Raw genomic sequence first — 22,923 nt, forward strand, 5'->3', positions numbered from 1 at the left:
CCTCATTCATTCATCCAACCATCCATCCATCTTTCCATGCATCCACTCATTCATCAGTAAAATTTATTAAGCATCTATTATGTGCCTGGCCTTGTGCTAGGCTTTGGGAGATAACAGGATGGACAAGACCCACCCTGGAGTAGCTTACTGGGAAGACAGCCATTTATACTGGCGACTACAGTACAGGGGATGAACATGGAGGGCTGGGCTGGGCTCTGTACTCAGCCCTGGCTGCAGTCCTCTACAAGACCACATCTCTGGGTTTCAGCACCCCCACCCTGGCGGAGTCTTCCTCATCCTCAGCATCATTTGGCACTGTTGACCACCCCTTCCTCTAAACACTTTCTTTTTTGGCTGCTAAGTCTCACACTCTCCTGGTTTTCTTTCTCTTGCTCCTTTTTTCTCCATGGCAGGCTCCTCCTCCACCTCTTCACCATCATTCAGTGTCTTCGAACCTGAGGCTTGGTCCTGGGCCCTCCTCTCATTTCATTGTTCTTTCCACCTTGGGATTTCACCCATGCTCACAGCCTCGGCCTCATTCACCCCCAATGTAAACAATACAAACCTAATCCCTGGATTTACACCTCTAGCTCACACCTCTCTTCTGAGCCCCAGACCTATGTAGCCACCTCTTATTCATCTTAGCCTTGGGTGACTCACAAGGACCTCAAACTCAATACATCCAAGACCAAACTCATGCTCTTCCCCTGTAACGTCTTCTAGTGCTTCTTTGCCTTGTGAATGGTACCCTCACCATTCAACTGTGACCATATGTTCAAGGTGACAGCCCTTACAAGGACTCCTCCTTACCCCCATATCAAATCGTTTACAAAACCCTGTCCATTTTCCTTCTTGCATAGTTCTCAGATACTCTGCTTTTCTACCATTAGTCAAGCTACCTGTTGCACAGACTACTTGGGCCTCCTAACTGGTGTTCTGCATCCACTGTTTCTGCCCTGTTCCCTTATCTGTATTTATAGTGCAGATGGAGTGTTTGTTTTTTTTTCATAATGCAGATCTGTTCATGTCCCTTTCCTGCTTAACAGCCTTCAGTGGCTTCTCCTCACCGACAAGGTATAAATAAATACTAATGTTCCAGGAGCCTCATACATGCTCCTGCAGGCCTGGTCCCATGCTCCCTGGTGCTCCACCTCGCTTCTTTCCCAAACTGCACTCATCACCCTGGACTTCTTTCAGTTTTTTTTTTTCAATGTCACAGGGCCCTTGGACAAGTTAATCTTTATGGCTTGAAGGCTTGTCCTCTCCTAGTCAGTTCTCCTCATCCTTCAGCATATTTGCACATTTGTCTCGGAGAAGCCTTCCTTAACCCCTAGAATTACTACTCAAAAGTGTGACTTACAGACTAGAGCTCCCAGGTCATCCAGGATCTTGTCAGAAATGCAGAATCCAAGCCTCTGAATCATAATCTCCATTTTAACCAGATCCCCATGAATAGGTACATTCAAGTTAGAGGTACACTTCTCTAAACAGGTACTTGATTCTTCATCTAAGGTAAGGGCTATAGAGGAGTGTCCTGTTAGTCTCAGCCAGGAAATCCATTGCTTCTTCTCTCCACTGGACCGCACTTCCAATTTGCCTTCTCTGTTCAGAAAATTTCCAGATATGAGAAGCCTTCCAATACATTAAGCAGCTTCCCACTGCTCCCCTCCGCACCCTCCCCCTCCAGCTCATTTCGGTATCTCTTTAGTATTTACTTTGGTGCTGTCACAGTCAGCATTCCTTGGGGATTCATTTGTCTGTGTCCTTATGTCTGCCCTGGAATTATAATCCCTTAACTTTATGTGGCTCTGGGCCCTTCACATGTATTATCTTGTATGGCCTCTCAACAACCCTATGAGACCATTATGATCATCCTCATATTAAAGATAAGCTCAGGACTCAGAGGGACTCACAGGATTTACCCACAGACACATGGGTACATGGCAGATCTGGGACTTGCACTGAAACCTCTGACTTGATTTCCAGGTTGATCTCTTTACATTCTTCCTGGGAGATGGAGGACAGCGCTGTTATAAGTCTTCAATACACAGTGTGCATTTTGGTGACCCCAGAATCTGGAAGTGAGTTTTCTTTAAGGGTGATATGAGAAACAAGGAACCCAAAATGGAGAAGGCAAATGCATAGAGGGTGCCAAGAGACCTGAACTGTGACTGAAGCTTGGGGTGCCTCTAATCCAGTCACTGTGCTAAAATGTCATTTGGGAAAAAGCACAAATGAAGCAATGCATCTGTGGCTTGGATTTCTTCCCTGTGGTAAATGGCTGGAGCAATCCCCCATCTAAGCCATGGCTCATCAATTTCACCAAAGCATGAGGACTATGGACTAATTGCATTCACCTGCCCCTCGGCTCCTCTAAAAGAGGGTGTGTCTAGAAAGGCAGTGAGCAGGAGGACTGGGAAGGAAGGTTTAAGGGGCCAGACCTTCTTGGGTTAATCTAAGGCGGAGGGTGCCCAGGCCAGCCAGCAGCACTTTCCAGTTGGCCAGAGCTGTCCTGTGGTGCCAAGCTGAGAACAGGCCTTCACTGGGATGATGTCTTCAGCATGGTACCTTTCAAGGCTCTTGTGAGGCCAACCTCTCCACAAGTGCAACTCTCTAATGACATCATATGATAATGAAGTCTTGGTGGAAAAGCCCCCATCACTAAGTGTCTGCCTTCTGGGAATGCTAGTTCTCAGACTCTTCTCAGTTCCCTCATCCCTGGGGCCTCAGCTCAGCTATTACTCTCAACCATCCCATCTAAAGTCTCCTTCAACAGCCTCTCCTTCATCCAGTTAGTCCCTCACATCACCCTGTTCATTTCCATTACCAGCAACTGTCAAATCTGTGGCAGGTATTCTTTTTTATTTACTTATTTTAACTGACTCAGTTATATCCATCCCACCCCCACAATGTACCTTCAGAACTGTGCTTGGCACATCATGGGAGGTGAAACCCACCGAATGAATAGTTTTTGGAAAAAAACAGCAAAATCTTCCCCCCCAAACCTAAAGATACCCTGCCCACAGTGTGTATTCCATAGGTTTGGCCTAGGGGTGCCAGGCCTGGCCCCTCCCCCAGGTGCCCAAGAAGCAGAGTCAGAGAACCAGACAGCAGGGCTTATTGAGGCCCAGTTCTGTCCTGCCTGCTGTGGGGAGGAGCCCTTAGGCCTCTCCCAGACTTCCACATTCTGGGTGGTCAAAATCATGCCGTCACTTTCAGCTAACAGTAAGGTGCTGATGTCCTAGAGCCAAGAACAAGGACAAAAAAAGGGATCTGGATGGCTCCAGGTTTCAGCCACCCGATTCTCTGGGGGGCCAAGCTTTCAGAGGTGGGTGGCAGTGCAGTGACCAAGAACTTCCACCCCAGGCTGAGGGAAAGAGTCCAGTTCCTCCCTGCCCCAAGGGGCCTGGCACCTGCCCCTGACAAAGCAGGGAATAATATTAAATATAAATAATTTATACAAAATGGCTCGTACAAAAAGCTGTGGGGGGAGGGGGGAGGGACATGTCTGTGAGAGGCTGAGATGACTGGAAGGGGAGAGATGTCCCCACCTCTCCTGGTCCCTAAAAACAGAGCCCTCCTGCTACCCAAGACCCAAAAGGGGGCTCTGGCAGGCAGGAGAAGGACAGAGCAGGACCCTCAGGGGGCCAGGCTGGAGAGTAGAGTGGTGAACTGCAGGGCCTGCCCTGCCAGCTCTGCCACACGCTGTGTCATCTCTTGGGCCGCAAGGCGGGATGGGTAGCCCAGGGCGGCCCCCTTGACAGCCAGCACAGTGGCTCGCAATGCCTGGCCCAGCGCTGTACCTGCAGCCCCGACCTGTGCTCGCAGAGGGGCAGAGGCTGCCAGCCGGCCCAGGGTGTCCCCAACAAACACCAGGCGGTGAGCGGCCACCACCACCCGCTTGCCATGGGGCACGAAGAGGGGTGGGGGCTGGTTGGCCTGGGTGCTGGACATCAGGGCCGCCACGGCTGCCTGCAGTGCTGAGTAGTGGCTCTGGCACTGCCCGGCGTAGAAATGCAAGAGCTGTAGATCTCCGGTGGGCAGATCCAGCGGCTCCCCTGCAGACAGGGCCTCCTGAGGGCAAGAGGAGTGGTTGGCGGGATGCTCTCAGTAGTGCCACTTTTGCAATCGTTTCCTCCCTCCTTCCCTCCCTCTGTTCCTCATTCTATCCTTTCTACCTGAGCTCTTCCCTCTGCTCATCAGAAAATTTAAATTCTCACAGCCAGTGGCAGGAAAGTGCCCAGAGGTGATGTCAGATAAATCTAGATTCAAACTGAACTTGTTTCCTTATAATCTAAAATGGAGAATCTGGTACCATGCTGTCCAGGATCAACATAATGTAAACCACATGTGTAATTAAAATTTTTCTAGTAGCCATGTTAAGAAAAAGAAACAAACTGGAATGTTTTAACTCCAGATATAAAAATTGTAATTTCAACCTATAATCAACATATAAATTACTTAGATTTCTTCTCATACTAAGCCTGCAAAACCTGGTGTGTGTTTTATAGTTACAGCACTTTTTGATTCAGACTAGCCACATTTCAAGAGCCTAAGAGCCGCACATGACTAGTGGCTACCATACTGGATAGTGCAGTTCTAGTATCTGCCTCCCAAGGCTGTGGTGCAGTTAATGATGCAGCATATAGAAAGGGCTTAGAACAGAACACTGTACGTTGTGAGCACCATATGAGTACTAACTATGGCTGTGATTAGTGTTGACACATGCGATGTGCTTCATTAGCACAGGGTCCGTACTAGGTAAATACCCAATAAACAGTAGCTACTACGCTCAGGACCGGTCCACACAGTTGAGGAGGCCACCTCACTTTCCTGAGGCCCAGAGAGATTATCTGGTGGCTTCAGGGCCCCTGGCTGCTTACTGGTGGAGCCGGCATTAGAAGCCAGGTCTCTTAGGAACCCAGGAATTCACAGTTGGAAGGAGCCTCAGAAGTTACCTGGCCTAGCTCTGACCCACATCCCAGAACTCTCTCTGCTTCCCTGGCTGCTCGGTTTTCTGATTCCTCTCCAACACATTCTTTCCCCTCTTTCTGAATTCCTAATACTTTTTCAGGTCCCAGCTCCTTCATGCTGACGCCTCTGTACTCCAGCTCTGGCTCACCGAGCTCTTACCCCCATCCTAATCTCTCCCTTGATGGTTCCTCTTCCTGGTCCCCCTTCTCTAGCACTGACCCACAGGGTTACCTGCTGCTCCGGTGGCCCCCTCTCCAGCAGTTCAGGATCCCCTGGGAAGGCTTTATCCAGGGGCCTAGATCCCTGAGCTTTATCCATGCCCTGCAGGAGGGATCAGGGTCTCAGTGCAGTGGTGGGGGAGCAGGGAAGGTGGCCTCCCCGTGTTCCTGCCCCTTCCCCCTCCGCCTTCCTTCCTGAGGTTTCTTCTGCCATCAGAGATTCCAGTCCCTTGACTCCAGGTCTGGGAGAAGCCCTGGTGGCAGGTTAGATGACTTGGGGACCCTAGGCTGGGTTTAGAAGGAATGTGGCACCAGTACAAGTGGTGGGACCAAGTACTGGCGACCCAGGCCATAACGTGCAGGGCCAGTGAAGAAAGGGAGGGTCCCTCTGGGTCCCAGACCTTCTCACTCCTCCCCTTGGCTCTCTTGGGGGCATTTCCGTTGGGGGTGTTGGGAGGTGAGCTCACCTTCAGGTGGACATAGTCATATTCCTCGGCCATCGGGATCCCCTCATACTCATTGTGGTGTCCTGCTGGATCATCCTCTACCTCCCCACCTTCTGGATCCCCCTCAACCTTGGGGCCCCCGTAGCCAGGCAGGCGAGGTGGGGGTGGGGGCAGAGGCCGGTCCTGGATGCTGCCCTTTCGGCCTGGAGCAGGAGAGGGAGCTGGGGAAGGGTTGGGGGCCTCAGGAACAGGCAGGGCAGGCAGAGGGCGGCGGGACAGGCTCTCAGCTGAGGGCAAACGGGGCCTGTGTGGGAGTGGGGGGCTTCTGGCCAGAAGCAGGGCCAAGGTGTCCAGGTCATTGGAGGCAGAGGCTCCTGGGGGCTCTGGAGAAGGGGGTGCCTCCGGCCCGAGCAGGGGCACATCGTAGATGCCCTCATCAGTGCCTCCACCTTCCCCATCTGCTAGCAGTTCCTCTGGTGCTTCATACAGATTGAGCAGGGCTGATGCCCGTTTCAGGTTGGAGGGGGCAGCGTAGAGGGGAGGCTCTGGTTCCCGGCCTCCCTCCCACTCCAGATCTGGCTCCAGTTCTGACGGTGGCTTTGGGGCCAAAGGCACATCATAGGGAGCTTCATCCTCTTCAGGAGCCTGTGAGGCAACCCGGGCTACAGGGCGGGTAAAGGAGGCAGGGGAGTCGTAGGGGCCACTGGAGGGAACTCGGAGGGCAGTGGGGGGCACATCATAGACCTGGAGAGGGAGCAGAGCCACCAGTTACCCTCAGCCTCAGCAGTAGACCCCACTGAGAGCCCTCTGTTCCCTGACCAACATACACAGACCTCTGGTCCTCACCTCCAAGGCATCTCCAGGGGCAGCTGATTGGGTCCCACTCCCTCTGGGGACCTTGTAGATGGGATCAGGGGAGGGCGGGCAGGGTCCAGGTGAAGGTCCTAAGGTAGGACAGGGCCGAGCTGGGGGTGGTACCACATATACCTGGGTGATCAAGACAGATGCGTGGGTCAGGACCAGGAAGAAGATAATGTATGCCTTACAGGAGCTTAGATCCCTTCCAGCCCCCACCCTGTACCAATGGGGAAACAGAACCAAGGAAGGGTTGGCAGGCAGGTTTCACATAGTACAGGGTCAGTGAAGAGCTGTGGTCTCAGGGATTGCCCTGCCCCACGTCGCCGCAGGCACCAGTGAAGGGGAACTAGGCTCTTCTGGTTTGGGGATGGGAGGGCTCTAGCTCTCACCTCCTGGTCCTCATTGCTGTGCTCTGGGGCTGGATGTGGTGAGCCATGCTGGGCTGGGAGCACCTGGGTGAGGCTGGGCTGGGGTGCCGGGCCAGCAGGAAGGAGCTTCACTCTGTTGGCGGGCACAATGCCCTGCTGGCCATGCAGGGAACAGAGGCACCAGCCGTCCAGCCCACCAGCGCCCTCCCTCTGCAGTACCCGTAGAACATCCCCTCGGCGGAAGGACAGCTCCTGGGGGGACTCAGCAGTGTTGTCGTAGAGTGCCCGAGCCAACTGGGCCTGGTGGGTGAGGTGGGAATGGGGAGATGGGTCTCACACATATATATCAGGTCATGACATTCCTTGCTCAAACATTATGGAGCTCCCCATTTCCCACAAGCTAAAAATGTGACCTCCTGACTCCGCTCTTCCAGACTGGTCCTGCCTGGTCTCCAGCTGCATCCCCTGCATTCCTCCTCTTCCTTTCTATTCCTTGAACTAAAGAAATTCTCACCTCAGGGCCTTTGCACTTGTGGTTTCCTTGACCCAGAATGCTCTTGCCCTGACTCGTCATCTGACTGGCCCTTTTTTTATCCTTAAGTTCTCCTTAAGTGACTCCTTCTCGAAGAGGTCTTTTCTTCACTCTTCTCCCCACCCCATTCTGTGTCATCTCCACTACTGTTCCCTTCATAATACTTTACACTATTTGGCTATTTCATTTCTTATCTATTTATTCCCCTGCCCTATAAGCTCTGGGGAGCAGGGACTGATGTATTCCTAGCCCCTGCTATAGGCAATAGGGCTCCACCTGGAATCAGTGCTCAGTGAACATATATTGAATGAATTTCCTCCAAAGCTTTGTGTACATGAGAAAGCCCTGCTAACGTCTCCCATAGAATCTTCTTCACCCTTCCTGTTTCCCAGTCAGCATCCCCCACAAGCAGAAGGTTAGATCAAGTGGCAGCAGACACCCATCAATCTGAGGGAGACTGGGAAAAATGCAGCCCAGACAGTGCCTAGGCATAAAAAGGAAGAAAACAGAAACTGAAGCAATGCTTTTGTTCTCAGTCTGAGCAAATAAGGTTCTATCAGAGGAAGTTGAGGTTACCATGGAGAGGAGAAAAGTGTATACACTCCAGTGTGTGTGTGTGTGTGTGTGTGTGTGTGTGTGTGTGTGTGTGTGTGTTGCGGGACTGGCAGACCAACCAAGAGCAAGCATTTACCATCCTGTTTCCAGTCCTGTCTGGTCGGGACATCTAAGTTTTTTTCCTCCAAGAGTCACATGCTAAGGTGGTAAGTCACAGATATTAAGTGCAAATTATGTATCCAGACACTGTGCAAGTCATTACACTAATCATCTCATCTCATTTAATCCTTAAAACAACCTTATGAGTGGGGCACCTGGGTGGCTCAGTCAGTCAAGCATCCAACTCTTAATTTTGGCTCAGGTCAAGATCTCATGGCTCAGGAGATCGAGCCCTGCATCGGGCTCTATGCTAACAATGTGGAGCCTGCTTGGGATTCTTTCTCTCTCCCTCTCTCTCTGCTCCTCCCCCACTCTCTTGCTCTCTGAAAATAAATAAATAAACTTTAAAACAACAACAACAAAAACAAGCTTATGGTGCTCCTGGGTGGCTCAGTCAGTTAAGCGGCTGGCTTTGGCTTAGGTCATGATCTCATGGTTTGTGAGCTCGAGCCCTGCATCAGGCTCTGAGTTGACAGCTCAGAGCCAGGAGCCTGCTTTGGATTGTGTATCTCCCTCTCTCTCTGTCCCTCTCACTCTCTCAAAAATAAAAATAAACATTAAAAAAAATTAAAAGATAAATAAAAAATTTTAAAAAACAAGCTTATGAGGAAGGAGCCTTCATTATCCCCATTTGGAAAGGAGACTGGGACAGAGAGAGTAGGACTTTGCCTACAACACATGAACCCCAGGCTGTTTGACTCCAGAGTCCGCGTTCTCAATCACCCCCTATTACCTCTCCACAATCACAAACGTAAGGTTCTACTTTTCTTCTTCATATGTTAGTAACTTAACCTCTTGGTTAAGTAGAGTCCATGACTCAAACATGACTCAAATACATTATGAAATCTTCATTATTCCCAATTTCCCTTTGGTAGCCACCCCTCACAGGGCTCTGGTTCCATGTTGTTCTTTGGCAGAATCAAGCTTACACCACTCACAATATCAAAATATATTCTGGTTTGGTTATGTTTGCTAAATGACTGCGCCTGCTGGCAGGATTCCAGGCAGTGGTGGTGGAGAGCAGGTAGTTAGTAGTTAGACATAACTACCTAACAGGTAATTCATGTGGGCTAATTCAGTAAAACATCTCAAGCTAAAGATCTCTGGCAGACTGCATTCGGCCACCAGGCCCTGGAGAAGGAGGCCCTGCTCAGCCAGCATGAGTGCATATTCCTCTTGACTGACATTTCCCTTGGGTGGAGAGGCTGTCCAGCCCTTCATGGCTTGGTGATTTTAACAACAAACTGACTTTTTTCCTCTTGCCTCATTCCAAACTCCTCAAACTATTTTCTGATTATATTTTGGCTTCTAAATGATATTGTTTGGGGCACCTGGGTGGCTCAGTCAGTTAAGCATCTGACTTAACTCAGGTCATGGTCTTGCAGTTCGTGGGTTCAAGCCCTGTGTCGGGCTCTCTGCCATCAGCACAGAGCCTGCTTCAGATCCTGTGTCCCCCTCTTTCTGCCCTTTCCTGGCTTGTGTGCACATCTGCTCTCTCAAAAATAAATAAACTTAAAAAAAAAAAAAAGGATATTGTCCCACAGAAAGAAAACATGCCAACCAGATGACACAAACTCCTGGTTAGGTCCACACTTTTCTAAGTGTAAATTAGAAATTAGTACTTTGGATGAGACAGTGGGTTAAAAGCACAGTTCTGAAGCAGACAGACTTGCGTTTAAGTCCTGGCCCTATCCTTTTCTAGCTGGGTGACTCTGGGTAGGTTGTTTAACTTTCCCAAGCTTCAGGTTCCTCCTTTGTGCCATTTCATATCCATATCCAAATATCCATTTTCAGGGGCACACAGGTGGCTCAGTTGGTTAAGCATCTGACTCTTGATTTCTGCTCAGGTCATGATCTCACAACTCATGGGATGGAACTATGAGTTGGGCTCTGCACTGACGGCATGGAGACTGCTTGGGATTCTTTCTCTCTCTATCTCTCTTTCTCTCTCTGCCCCTCCCCTGTTCACATGTGTGTGTGTACTCTCTCTCTCTCAAAATAAATAAACTAGGGCCAGTAAATACTCGATAGATATTAACTGTTATTAGGCTCCTGTGAGTTTGATTGGCACAAATGCCACCTCCCACCTCTAGGTAAAAAGAAAAATCTACCTCCTGGGACCACAAAGCTGACAAGCTGACCAGCTTCTGTGCTAGCATCTTTATGTCAGAATACCCCCACCATTTTCAGGCTCTGAGCTAATCTTACCATCACACAGATTGAGGAGCTAAAAGGAGTTTGGTCTGAGAGTGATAATCGAACTCCTTGAGGGGTATGGGAGAATGTCAGGAGCCATGCTTCCAGCCTCATAAATCTCCTCAGAGCACCCATTCAGAGGGGGCCAGAAGGCACACAGCAGACTAGCTTTCCCTGGGGAATCACAGCGTCTAGGGAACGGTGGAAAGGGGACAGAGTTGTTTGAAATCAGACTATAAGGTGCACTGGACAGAAAGCAGAGGTGGGGCTGTGGAGAGCTCCTCTTTGTGCTCAGGTCTGAATTCCATCCAATGGGGCCAGACCTCTGGGCCTTACAATTTCGGGAACCCAGGCCAGAGTTGCTGATAGACTGAATGATGATGGGTGTGGCCACCTCTGCTCTACCCCCTCCTCAGGGGCCCAGCTGACTTGTGAGGGAGTGGCTGCCTTAACTGGGGATGGGGGTGGGGTGGGCGGGTAGAGTGGCAGTGGGCCACACACTCTCTAGGAGGCCTCCTCCCACTGTCCCATCATGCCAGCTGTCTCCTCCCTTTGTCCCCAGTCCCCGGAAAGTGGCCAGAAGCTGGCTGACATCACCTCTCCTCCTCCATTTTTGCTGTCTCCCTAACAGATCTCCTTCCTTGGCTCAATTTCCCCCCTTTCCTCCATACTTCCTCTAGAGAAGGGCCTCTTTGGCCTCTCCTACTTTCCTGGAGCCACCTCCATTCAGCCCCCTCCCAACCTTTTACTTGCCTCCCAATCACAAGCCCCTGCGACCACCGGTGGCCATCTGTTCCCGCCCATAAAACAGCAGATAGGACTCGGGCTAGACTTGCCCCCTCCCCTCCATCCAGAGGCAGCCACCAGAAAGAAAAGAGGAGAATGGGGAGGAGGAGGGGAGAGGGGGGAACCTAGACCCAGAAGGAGCTGGGGATGAGGTGTGAGAGGGAGAAAGGGAAACAAAAGTGGGTTGGGGGGCGGGGGGGGGGGAAGGGGGAGAGACACAGCCTCCCGGAGGAGAAAGGGCCCAGGGAGACACAAAGAGAAAGCAGAAATAAAAGTGACAGGAGTGCAGGGCAGACCGTGGAGGCCAATAGCCCGCATCCTCCTTTCCCTGGTGGACTCACCGACGTGGCTATGGCCATGGCCTTGGCCTCCTGTGTGGCCTTCTCCAGGCCAGGCTCGGTTTCGCTGAGTTCAGCAGCGGCCGACCCGCACCATGGAGGCGGCCCCCAGCTGCGGCGCCTGAGTCGTGGCCTCCGCGGAGGTTGGAGGAGGAGAAAGAAAACCCACAAAACTCCCCAAATGGGAGGCAGCTTGGCCGGGCAGGAGGAGGAGCGGGGCGGGCCGGGGCGTCGCTGCGGGACTTCATCCAAGGGCGCGCGCTCCGTGCTGTCCCGGGGGCCACGGGGTTGGCCAGGCCCCCGGAGCTGCCTGCCCTAGGCCGCGGAGGGACCCCGGGTCTGCATGGCCCGAAAGCTCCCACCCAGAGCTGGGGCAGGCGAGGAGGCGGGAGCTGGGGCCGCGCTCGACGACTCGCCAGGCCGCTCAGGACGGCCCCGAGGGCTGGGAGAAGCCGCAGAAGCGGTTGGGCTGGACGAGCGAGTTCAGAGGCCAACCCTCCCCACCCGGGGGCCGCGGCGGAGAGCGGTGCTCCCAGGGCTGTGGTCGGGGCGGCCCGGGGCCCTGCGGCGGCCCGGCTGCGAGGGGGTGGGGCGAGCGAGCGCTGAGACGTTCGCCCCTCTTCAAACTCGCCCAAGTTGGCGAAAGAAGGCCAGGCTGGCGCCGAAGGCCTCCGAGAGCGTGGCCGTTGGGCTGCGTTGCCCGAGTGGTTGCGTTCGGCCCAGACACTCGCACCCCCCGCGGCGAGGCGGCTTCACACTCACGCACACTCTCCCTCAGGACGCCAGGGGCTGGGGGGGCGCCGCGACGGAACCTCGCTCCCCGCACGCGGGCTCGGCCCGAAGGGGCGGGACGGCCTTCCTCGCGCCGTCTCGGGGCCCACCCGCGCGCCGCCACACCTCAGCCCGCTCACGCGCAGCCCCGGCAGGGCCCCTCGGCGCGCCGCGGAGCTCTGGGCAGCTCCCAGGTGTCTCTGGGGACGGAGAGGAAAGCCACAAAGCAAAGGAAGCAGCAAAGAGAAGGCGAAGGAGGAGCAGGGGCCAGGGTCCTGTGGGCTCGCCTGGAGTGGGTAGGGGGAACACTGAAGGGGCTGCGAAGGCTCCGGGGGGTCGCGCGTGGCCTTCGGGCTCAGCCCCCACGCGCGGTTCCCCTTCCCTCCCCTTCCCGGGCTCCTGGCTCCCTCTCAGGGCAGTTTCTTCCTCCTCCCCTCGGGCCCTCTCAGCTCCGGCGCGGGACTCAGTCCTGGGGATTAAAAGAAAGGAGGGAGGGGAAAAGGGAGGGGAAGGGAAGGGGCGGAGGAGAAAGGAGGACGATCCCTCCAAAGGCGGGTGTTGAGTTTCAGCTCGGGACCCTCGGGCCAAACTGCACGCCCCCTCCCGGGCCCTGTACGCGGCGCCTCTTCCTCTCTCCGTCGCGGAGGACCTCCCGGTCGTGTGGTCTGCTTTCTCCCGGGAGCTTCCCTCACCCCGCCACGCCCCCGCTCTGCCCGGCCAGCCCCGCGCCGCTGTCTGCCTCCCTTTCGTGAGCCCCACATCTGTCTTTCCCTTGGGAGGGAGCGCGCTCCTTCTCCTTTCTGGGGTCCTCAGCGGAGCGTCTCTTCTCTCTTGGCGTTACCACCGCAGGGGTGGCAGGGGTGACCGGCCGTTCTTGCGGGGGACAAGGACGGGGAGCTGCGGCTGGACATGGATTCTGGCCCTGGCAAGAGAACATGAGGCTGGTCCCAGAGCTGCAGGCTGGCGGGTTGTGCCGCTCTTACACTTCTCTGCCAGTCTGGGCCTGTCCACCGCCCTCACTCTGGCTCACTCTGCTACCACGCGGAGCAGGAGTGCGGACTGCGGGCACAAAAGGGCAGACCTCTTTCAGAGGAGCTGGGATCAGCTGCAAGAACAGGGTTCTTGGGTTCCCACACCTCTCCTGACCTATTACTACTCCTTAGTGTGTGCTGTTCCCTCCAGCTACCCCTACCTCCTGCTTCTTCCCATTGAGACACACCTCAAGGCCTCTTAGGCTGGAAGGGAGCCTTCCTTCTTCCATTTTTGAGATTCCTAGTATTTAAAAGAATTAGATGCTAAACAGGATTGAAAAGCTGTAGTAGATTTTCAGTGTTTACATTTAACAAATTAACACTCCAAATACATAAAGCAGACAACGACTCTAGGTATAACTTCATTTGTAGATAACATCAGAAGTCTAATTTAAGGCCCTTTGTGAACCTGAGGCTCCCTCCTCTCCTCACATTCCACAGGCCCACACATGCAGACATTTCCTAGGAGGGGAGGGGGATACCTGGCCTGGCTCCCCCTCCCTGTCACCTGGGCACCTGTGAAGAGCCCTGTGGGACCTATGGGGTGGGTTAGGAAGAGATTCTGTTCTGGTCTTGACTCAGAGTTGGGTGCAGACCTATGGGTGGGCCTGGGAACTCCAAACAGACTTAGATGCCCTTAGGGCAGTAGAGGAACTTATAAATTTCCAGATGCCTCTGAAGGGAGAGCTCCCCATCCCAGCTCCAGCCCCATCCAATCTCCTCCAGACCCCAGCCCTGGGGGTCCTGGATGCCTGGAACACAGACATTCAGCTGCTGGGGAGTGACTTGGTATGCTCTGCCCAGAGGACTGTCAAGGCAAATGGGGGCCCAAGATGGAAGTGGGCAGAAAATCCAATTCCCAAAGATGAATGCTCAGACAGGCACAAGGAGAAATAGATGGAGGTCAGAAGACTAGGCAGAAGAGAATTGCTAGGACCAGGCAGAATGGTGGTTTGGGAGGCGGGCATTGGGGCTCACTGCCTGTAGTTCAGTGCCTGGGGAAATAAATGTAGATGAGGGGGAGCAGAGTACAAACCTGCAGGAAAATAAGAATATGCTTCTGGAGTGCTCAGGCATGGAATGTAGCTTGTGAGACTCAAGAATGAATCCTGTTTTATTAGCTATGTGATTTTGGCCAAGTTATATAACATCTCTGAGTCTCAGGTCCTCATCTGTAACAGTGTCTTTGGTGAAGAGCAAATATATGTAAAATGCCTGGGGCAAAGATCTCCCTCCATGAATTTTCTTCATCTTGCTGCCCCCCCACCCCCCACTTTACTTTCATGAAAATTGGAAGTGTTTCTTTGTTGAGGACAGGAAGAGCCTTTCCCTGTCCTTATCTCATCTTTGCCTTCTCCTTTGCAGAGGTTTAAGGCGATTCTACCTTCTTCAGGGAGAACTCTGGGCTCCAGGTAAGGTTGGAGAAAACCCAGGCTGACAGTTAGACCCTGGTTGGGCAACAGCCTCAGGCCGCTGGGCCCTCAGCTTCAGGGCTTACCCTGGTCATATTCAAGGGGCAGAAAGGAAGGAACCCATTCATCTGGCTTTCTGGGCCCCAGCTTCTCTCCCCTTCCCAGCAGGGCCAACTGCTAGTCTCTTCCATCCCACACCATGACTTCCTTGACCTGTTTTTACTCCTCTTGCTGCTCAAAACTCAGGCGCTCAAGAATTCTTCCAGTTCTCCTCTCTTTGGACCCCACAGCACCCAGATTGCCTGGATTCTACTCCTGGTTTCAACACTAGTTAGTGACCTTGGCATGGAGCCAAGGCTCTTGGAGCCTCTGGTTCCCTGTCTATAAAGTGGGGATAATAATGGAACCAATAGCATCAGGCTTGTTGTGAGGTTAAGAAATTCCTAAAAAAAGGGCACCTGGATGGCTCAGTTTGTTAAGCATCCAACTCTTGATTTCAGCTCAGGTCATGATCTCAGAGTTCATGGGGTCCAGCCCCACATCGGGCTCTGTGTTGGCAGCATGGAGTCTACTTGGCATTCTCTGTCTCCCTCCCCCCGTCTCTCTGCCTCTTTCTCCTTCTCAAAAATAAAAATAAATAAACATTAAAAAAATAAAAAATTCCTGAGAACAGTACCTGGCCCATGTTGTATAAATGTTGGGTAAAAGCAACTATTATTATTGTTATTTGATGGCAGCCCTATGGGGGCAGCAGAAGGTCAAGGAAACCATGCGTGCCCTTGAGAAACTTACCTCACGTAGATCATACTCGAATCCAGTCAGTACCTTCCCTCTTACCTTGGAATAAAGTCCCAATGCTCTACCACAACCTGGAAGACCTTGTGTGATCTGGCCCCTGCCTACCTCTTTACCTTATCTCATCCCACCCTCCCCCTTATCCTTCGTTTTCTATCCACACTGTCCTTTCTGTTTCTCAAATATGCCAAGATCTTTCCCACCTCTAGGACTCTGCATGTCCTGCTGCCTCTGCCTAGACCACCCTTCCCCCACATGCTTTCCATCATCATGTCAAATTCTGCATTCTCAGAATGGCTTTCCCTGGCTTTCGAAGTTAAAGCAGCCCCCTTCTTCCATTCCCCTCAGCCCTCTAGCTCATAACATTGTTTCATTTTCTTCGTAGCACTAATTATCCAAAATTATCTTGTTTCCTTGTTTATCATCCGTCTCCTCCTAAAATGTAAGCTTCATGAGGCAGAGAACTTATCTGGCTTGTCCTCCTCTGCATTCCTGTTAGCATTTAGAATAGCGGCTGGCATATAGTAGGTGCTCAATAAATAGCTAGTGAGTGGATGAATGAACAGGGCAGCCACGACTGTAGAACAAATCTGAGTAAGCCCAGGGCCCTCCATGGGCAGGCACCAGTGCTGGGCTGGGGGAGAGACTTGCTGGGTCCAGCTCACCCTGATTCTCCACGTGTTGCCCAGGCCAGACGAGGTTCTTTTTGAAGGCAGGCTCCTAAGCCTAAACATTTTTGTACCTAAAGGGATAGTATAAATAGGTAGCAACCAATACCATTATCACTTACTAATCAGGACATGGGAGCAGTATTCTGGAGACCCCCATCTGGGCCAGGCATTCAGTTGCTGGATCACAGGCAGGTTGTGATATAGAATGCACCCCCACCCCTGGGCTGAGGACAGCATGCATTTACCAGCAGGGGCAGAAGCATTTCAGCATTTTAACGACCAATGCCCCTACCTCACATCAGATGTGAGCAGATGAGCCTCAGCAGACTCTGCTGAGTCCTGTGGTTTCAACATTATTTCAGGAGCTGGGGTCCAGAGCAGCTGAGCTGGTTGACGCTTTTGTGTTCAACCAGGTTACCCCCTCAAAAACAAAAAACAAAAACCCTTCTACAAATGAGCAGAATGGTCCAGAGAGGGCCTAAAATCAAGATATGACCAGAGGCAGTGTCAGGACTTCAAGGCAGCAGGTGAGGACTGGGATGTCTTTTTGCGAAAGGGCAGGACAGTCCCATTCTAGCTTTCTGAAAGCCCCCAGAGCTTTTCTTGGCCAAAGGTGGGGATATGTTCCATTACATCTCCCCTGCCCTTTCCTTCTGGGTGCTGATCCCTCTTCCCAGGGACTCAGCCAACCCCTCCTGGCTGCCAGTTGGGCCCAGGCAGGTGAGGACAGGTGTGCGGTGAACTTTCCTTTGTTTCCGCCTCCAACATTCTTCCCATTGCCACCCCTTTCTCCCCACACCCCCAAGGATTCCCTGGAAGCTGAAGTGACTCAGGGATTCCAAAACTAGTTACCCCAGGAGGAAAACCCTCTGGAAAATGTTTCTCATGGCAGGGGATCACCCTAAGGAGTCTCACAGAGCTGCTACTGAGATAAGGGCAGAGGCTGAGCAAACCGGAGGGGTGGGGTGTGTGTGACTCAGAGCACAGGTTCTCAGGTCAGAACCGATCATCATAGTGGGGGAAAGGCCAACCTGAGGGGCGACTGTGTGCTTGGAGGGGGCTCCCTCTGCCTTTTAGGGTTTCCTCAGAGGACATCCTGGTACAGAGGTAGGGGAACACCCCAAAGGCTTCTCTTGAAGGGCAATGGGGGTCTTTTGCAGCATCAATAAGTGAAACAAGTAGCTGGGATCACTTCCAGCTCTTTCGAGCACCCCTTCCTGGACAGGGCCAAGATGGGAAGATCTGGGCCAATGTCAGGTCTGTGGCTGTGATTGGTTTGGGGGACACCCAGAGGAATCCAGCTCTCGTGGGAGGGTAGTGCACCCTCAGAGCCTTTTCTGGGGTTGGGGGTTTCTCAGGAACACCAAAAGCCACCCTGGTGGCCATGTGCCAGACCAAATTCTGAGGAATAAGGAGCTAGAGCAGTGGATCCCAGCCAGCAGGGCTGAGTGCCTGAGTGGGCAGGAACATCCCATGGCCTCTGGCAGGTTCAAGTGAGACCTGTCCTGGCCCAAGCCTGGGTAAGTAGGAAAGCACATACTGCTGCGGGGGCTTCTCATCCATTTGCAGCTTACTGGGTGTCAGCACAGTGTGTCATCTCCATGCCAGGAGATTAGGTTTGGAGTTGCTCAGGGCTGGAGTGGAAAGCCAGCTCTGCCGCTCCCTAACTGTGCAAGCTTAGGTAGATTACTAAATGTCTTTGAGTCTTAGCTTTCTCATCTGTAATATGGGGATTATAGTTTCCACCTCATGGTCTTATTGTAAGGATAAAATGAGCTGGTGCATGTACAAAGCTTGACACCATCCTGGCACGTGACACACAGGAGCTGAGGCCAGTGGCATGCAGAAATGAGAGGGCGTCAGGGAGCATAGCGCAGACAGTGGGTCAGTGGGAGTGGGGTGATGTGTTCCCGGCCTCAGTGCTTTTCCTAAGAGCTCCTGCTCTCCCAGCCACCACCTATTTCCCCTAAGTTCCCACCTCACCCCTAATTCCAGGCTTCCCCCAAACCACCAGAGCAGCTTCTCCCAATTTTCCAGACTGCCCCCTGTCCTCATCACTCCTCTGCTTTGGGGCTGCTCTGCCCTACAACATTTGAAGGATTCCTCCTCATTCTGCAGTTTAAGTTCTTCCTGGTTCCCTTTGTTTATTTTCTGAGTCCCTGGTTACTAGAGGAGTATTTTCTAAGGGAAAGTACATGCAAATCAGAAAACATCATTCTAGAGACCATGTCTGTGTATGAGTGTGTTGGGGTTGGGGGGGTTGTGGGTGTGGGGGATGAGGGGGGTTGATGGGCAAGGATGGAGGGAAAAGACCCGGAGGGAAGTAGGTGGCCTGCTCTCAATGCGGTGTATCCCAGGAGGGGTGACCCCTGGCTGACCCATGTCTTTGCGATCAGGTCTAGTTAAAGCATTTCTGAGCACACATGCTCCCCCAGTGGCCCAGGGAGCTGGGGGTGGGCTGAGGCTGGGTGGGCTTGCCCCATTGCCTGAGAGGGGCAGCTATCCTTGCTATGGCTTTTGTCCCCAATGCCCTGTGAGTGGGGGTAGGGGCAGATCTGTTCTGGAGGTGGGACCTCATGTTGGGTCTTAGTGAGGCTGTTAATTACCGAGGCCTTTCTCTTCCTGGCCTCACCTTCTCGTTTATGCAATGGAAGCAACCACCTACATCTTCTTCCATCAGACCCTGAGCATCCAGTCAACAAACTGATGGGGTCAGGGTATTCCTGGCAGTCCTGTGGGGTTAGACCTGTATCCCTGGCCCAGAGAAGTTCAGGGAAGGGTGGGATGGGGGGGGGGTGGGGCAGCTACTGGAGAGGGCGAGGGGAAGTTAGGGAGTGGGTAATGGACAACAAGGAAGAAATCTTAGATGATGAGGGTCCTAGAAGTTGGGGTCATTGAAGGTGAGGAAGGTCATTGAAGGTCAGAGAACAGAAGGGTTGAGGGTCAACAGAGAGAGAGGGAAAGGTTCACTGAAGTGAGTGATCAGGAGGCTGTCTGAGAACAAAGGGAATGGTGAAGACAAGGCCCTGGGTGGGAGCATGGAATGAGGCTTCCTGAAGACAAACCAGATGATGTTCCCTAATTTGGAGTACCAAGCCAGCCAGGGAAATTCCCATAATGCCAGTTCTCAATGCCCCGAATAGCAGAATACCATTAGTTTGACCCCATGCCAGGAAAGGTGCAAAGAACAAAGTGTCCCAAATAGGCTATCAAGGTGTGATGTGAATTATAACTTCCATGCGGATGGCATTTGAGCAACTTTTGAAAACACTTTCAGGGTTTTTTGATTTTGTTTTGTTTTTTAATGTCAGGTCACTCCCTCCAAAAGGTTGTGGAAATAAATTTGAATAAACAAAACAGGTTTGCTGAAAATAAAACCAGGACGCCCAAGCTGCTCCAGTCAGCCTGCTTCCACAAGGCCCCACCTGTCAGCCAGTGCAGAACCTTGGCTGAGCGAGCAGCATCCATCATGAACCAGGTGAGTGCAAGGGGGCCTGGCAGGTGCTGAGATGTTGCTGTGGGCGGAGAGAGGCCAGGCTCTGGGTTTGGGGCTGGGGATCAGGTGAAGCTGGAAACCAGGATCTCAACTGGGAACAGCTGGGGAAGGAGTACCCAGATTAGTTGAGAGCAGGTCTCTTACTGGCCTTTTCCTATAGGTGATCGTGTTCTTGGTAATGGCCATGGGAACCCACACCCTCAGTATTCGGATCAAGAAGGACTGCATCCACTGGTCCAGCTGCTGCCCCAGCAAAGGGCAGAACCCCACTCATGAATGGCTGACGGAGAACACTGTGCTCATGACCCCGCCAGAGAGCGCTAGCCTCATCCACTCCCTAGAATCCTGCAGGGCCAGTGAAGATGGACCCCTCAACAGCAGGTCTATCTCCCCCTGGAGATATGAGTGAGTCTGCAGCCCCCTCCCAAATTCTTGCATGTGTTCCTGTCAGAGTATATGCGAGGGTCTGGGGAGTTCCACACAATTCCAGCCTGCCTGCCCCTTTTTATCTGAGACTCCATAAAGATTTGAGTGTTTCACAAGGCCTAGTCTGGGTAGCTCTGACTCTTATTGGGTGATAGCCAATTACCCAAGATTTCAAAGCTCAGCTTTTTCTTTTTTCTTTTCTTTTCTTTTTTCTTTTCTTTTCTTTTCTTTTCTTTTCTTTTCTTTTCTTTTCTTTTCTTTTCGAGAGCACACACATAAGAGAGAGGAGCAGAGGGAGAGACAGAGATAGAGAGAGCGAGAGGGAAAGAGTCTTAAGCAGCCTCCATACTGAGTGCAGAGCCCTACTCAGGACTTGATCCCACAACCCTGGGATCATGACCTGAGCCGGAATCAAAAGCCAGATGTGCAACTGCCTGAGCTACTCAGTCAGTTGAACCTTTGATTATGGGCAGTCTTACTCTTTCATTCGGTGTGCTACACATATATTAAAATTTTCTATTTGCGCCACGATGTAAAAAAATATTAGGAAGCACTGAAATCAGGACAACAAAACAATATATTAAAAATTAGGGCTTAAGGGATCTCTATCCTGTGTCTTCTTGGGGTGTCTGTGTTCCCATTCCCCATAAATGTAACTCTGGGATGGGTGGACAAGTTCAGGGGGAAGGGAGAAGGTCAGTTTTGATTGAGACCAGATCCAGGGAGGAGACTGCAGGTCAACATGCTTTGAAGTGGTCTTAGAAGTCTGGCTTGGTCCTGGGCTAAATCCAAAAGAGGTGGGAGCCCCTTTGGGGAGGCTGGGTGCCCGATGGCTGACTTGGCTGGGGTCCAGACCCCTTGTTTGGAGGCCATGACCCCCTGAAGACTACGTGGCTGATCTTCCCCAAAGTGTTCTTTACGATACTTGTCCCACATTAATCAGAAATTAATGATGACAGTTAAGTGTGGGAAAAGCTGCTTGAGCCCTCACCCCTCAGAGATTCATAATGTGCTCAGAGCGTTAAAGGTTGCAAGAAGTCTGTGGAAAAGGAGACATAAATTCAGTATTTCCCAAACTCATTTGGCCACAGGCCTCTTTTCTTGCAGGGTAGTTATGAGGGAACCTACTCTGGGAAATGCTGTGCCAGCTGAGCCCCAGCTCGGGAGGGCTTGTCTGTAGGAGAATGGCCTTACAACCGAGCGACTGTTTCCTGCTAGCCTTTGGGAGTCTCAGACCTTTGGAGCATCTACTTTTCAAGTCTTGTTTTGGCCACAGAATCCTTTCAGAATGAGTAAATAAGTGTTACGATGCACACTTATGTGTGTTTATAATATATGCATGAAAAGTGTCTGGAAGGATGTGCAGAAAATAGTTGACAGTGGCTCCCTCTGGGGAGTGGGACTGGTAGGGAGACAGTGAACTTTACAGTTTTTTTAATACTTGGACATAAGAGCAGTTTTTACTTTATAAAAGAACGCTGAAAGTGTAATGACAATTACAAAAAGAAACCTCATGCCTGAGCCCAGCATGACTATCAGATGGAAGCAGAGCTTGTTTGGTGGAGGCTGCTAGCCTTCCCCTGCCTCTGCAAGGGCTCCCAGGCCCAGGAAACCACTCTTCTTTCCCCGATCCTCACTTACAGGAGGTGAAACAAATCCCAGAGAGGAGGGGGTGACTTGCTTAAAGTCACTCAGCAAGTGGGTGCAAGAGCTGAGACAAACAGCCAGGCCTGCCTCACTACATTTCCATGTTGGGCCCTCCCTGCTTCTGGCCCATCCCCTGTCTGCCCAGCCAGTCTCCCTCCAGAGTCTGATGAGTGCCACCCCCACAGGTTGGACAGGGACTTGAACCGGCTCCCTCAGGACCTGTACCACGCCCGTTGCCTGTGTCCACACTGTGTCAGCCTACAGACTGGCTCCCACATGGACCCCCTGGGCAACTCGGAGTTGCTCTACCACAACCAGACTGTCTTCTACCGGCGGCCATGCCCTGGGGAGCAGGGTACCCGTGACGGCTACTGCTTGGAACAAAGGCTCTACCGTGTCTCCTTGGCTTGTGTGTGTGTGCGGCCCCGAGTGATGGCCTAGTCATGTGCCCATAGCTGGTTTCCGGGTGGAACACTGGAACTGGGTGCATGACCACCTGCCATGGTGAGCCAGGAACCCGAATGCTCAACCCTTACAAAACACTACAGGAGCAGCAGGATTGTGGGACAGGGTGGAGGACTTTGGGGGGATCCGCACGTTTCACCATTTGGAGTGGATGGGAAATGCAGGGTGAAGCAATGGAGCTGTTTATGCCCGCTAAAAGAGAGCATCCTGCATTTCCTCTTGGGAAAGGTCATAAAGGCCCTCCTCGTTTCTGGAGGCCGCCACCCCCATCTCTTCCTTTTCTCCCATCCCCAGCTGCCCTGGCACAGCACAAGCACTTTCTTGCTACTTTCCTTGTTGTCAGTGGAGAGGCCCTCATTTCGTTTGTTCATCTGTCCATCCATGCCTCCATCCCTCCATGCCTCCATGCATGCATCCATCCATCCAACACTCAGTGAGCATCTCCTTTGCACATACCTTGGTTCAGTTACTAGGCTCTGAGGAAGAGGCTGCTATTGAGCGTGGAGACATTTATCCAAATAAATAATCTGTATTTAAAACGGCCTAAATTGTCTTGGCGTCCCTGGTGCCTGAACACCAAGCTCCCCAGCCTGGTTCCTTCTCTTCCCCACCTTCAGCCCTTACCTACTGCCCTGTTCTTCTGCCTTCCAGAGTTTCTGCTGTGGCCTCCCATCCCTCCCCTTCTCTGGCTCCCTGGCCTACCCCTGAACACTGGGGTGGGGGTCAGGCTGCCCTCCTGGCATGCTGGAAAGACAGAGGCCCATTGAGGCACTGCAGCA

At 52.4% G+C, this 22,923-nt stretch overlaps 2 protein-coding genes across 10 annotated transcripts; one reads left to right on the forward strand and one right to left on the reverse strand.

The window, feature by feature from the left end:
- Positions 1-1,414: 1,414 nt before the first annotated feature.
- Positions 1,415-11,566, reverse strand: EFS (embryonal Fyn-associated substrate). Of its 7 annotated transcripts, none has more exons than XM_019832812.3 (8): positions 11,434-11,566; positions 6,886-7,164; positions 6,485-6,625; positions 5,660-6,382; positions 5,206-5,295; positions 3,804-4,074; positions 1,914-2,003; positions 1,415-1,602 (listed from the first exon to the last, which is right to left on the reverse strand). In XM_019832812.3, coding segments are annotated over exons 1-8 (1,614 nt in total). In that variant the 5' UTR covers positions 11,452-11,566; the 3' UTR covers positions 1,415-1,600. The 7 variants fall into 7 exon arrangements, 6 of the variants coding, with proteins under 6 accessions (XP_019688371.1, XP_019688372.1, XP_019688370.1 ...); XR_006599403.1 differs by having other exon boundaries at positions 1,588-1,602; positions 1,914-2,007; XM_019832813.3 differs by lacking the exon at positions 1,914-2,003.
- Positions 11,567-11,773: 207 nt separating this feature from the next.
- IL25 (interleukin 25) lies at positions 11,774-22,687 on the forward strand. Of its 3 annotated transcripts, XM_019832817.3 has the most exons (4): positions 14,494-14,644; positions 19,422-19,588; positions 19,767-20,011; positions 21,865-22,687. In XM_019832817.3, exons 2-4 carry the CDS (start codon positions 19,580-19,582, stop codon positions 22,118-22,120), a joined length of 510 nt encoding a protein of 169 aa, XP_019688376.1. In that variant the 5' UTR covers positions 14,494-14,644; positions 19,422-19,579; the 3' UTR covers positions 22,121-22,687. The 3 variants fall into 3 exon arrangements, 2 of the variants coding, with proteins under 2 accessions (XP_019688376.1, XP_003987608.2); XR_006599404.1 differs by lacking the exon at positions 21,865-22,687 and having other exon boundaries at positions 11,774-14,644; positions 19,767-20,150; XM_003987559.5 differs by lacking the exon at positions 14,494-14,644 and having other exon boundaries at positions 18,953-19,588.
- The last annotated feature ends 236 nt before the right edge of the window (positions 22,688-22,923 follow it).

Source organism: Felis catus, chromosome B3 (assembly GCF_018350175.1).
Source record: "Felis catus isolate Fca126 chromosome B3, F.catus_Fca126_mat1.0, whole genome shotgun sequence".
NCBI lineage: Eukaryota > Metazoa > Chordata > Mammalia > Carnivora > Felidae > Felis > Felis catus.

Excerpts from the sequence above, each read along its gene's own strand:
- EFS (XM_003987484.6), bottom strand. Across the intron at positions 6,626-6,885 it reads ACAGCAATGAGGACCAGGAG|GTATATGTGGTACCACCCCC; the intron begins GTGAGAGCTAGA and ends TTGATCACCCAG. Across the intron at positions 6,383-6,484 it reads CCCCTGGAGATGCCTTGGAG|GTCTATGATGTGCCCCCCAC; the intron begins GTGAGGACCAGA and ends CTCCCTCTCCAG.
- IL25 (XM_003987559.5), top strand. The coding sequence starts at position 19,415 with ATGTCAGGTCACTCCCTCCAAAAGGTTGTGGAAATAAATTTGAATAAA. Across the intron at positions 19,589-19,766 it reads CAGCATCCATCATGAACCAG|GTGATCGTGTTCTTGGTAAT; the intron begins GTGAGTGCAAGG and ends CTTTTCCTATAG. Across the intron at positions 20,012-21,864 it reads ATCTCCCCCTGGAGATATGA|GTTGGACAGGGACTTGAACC; the intron begins GTGAGTCTGCAG and ends CCACCCCCACAG.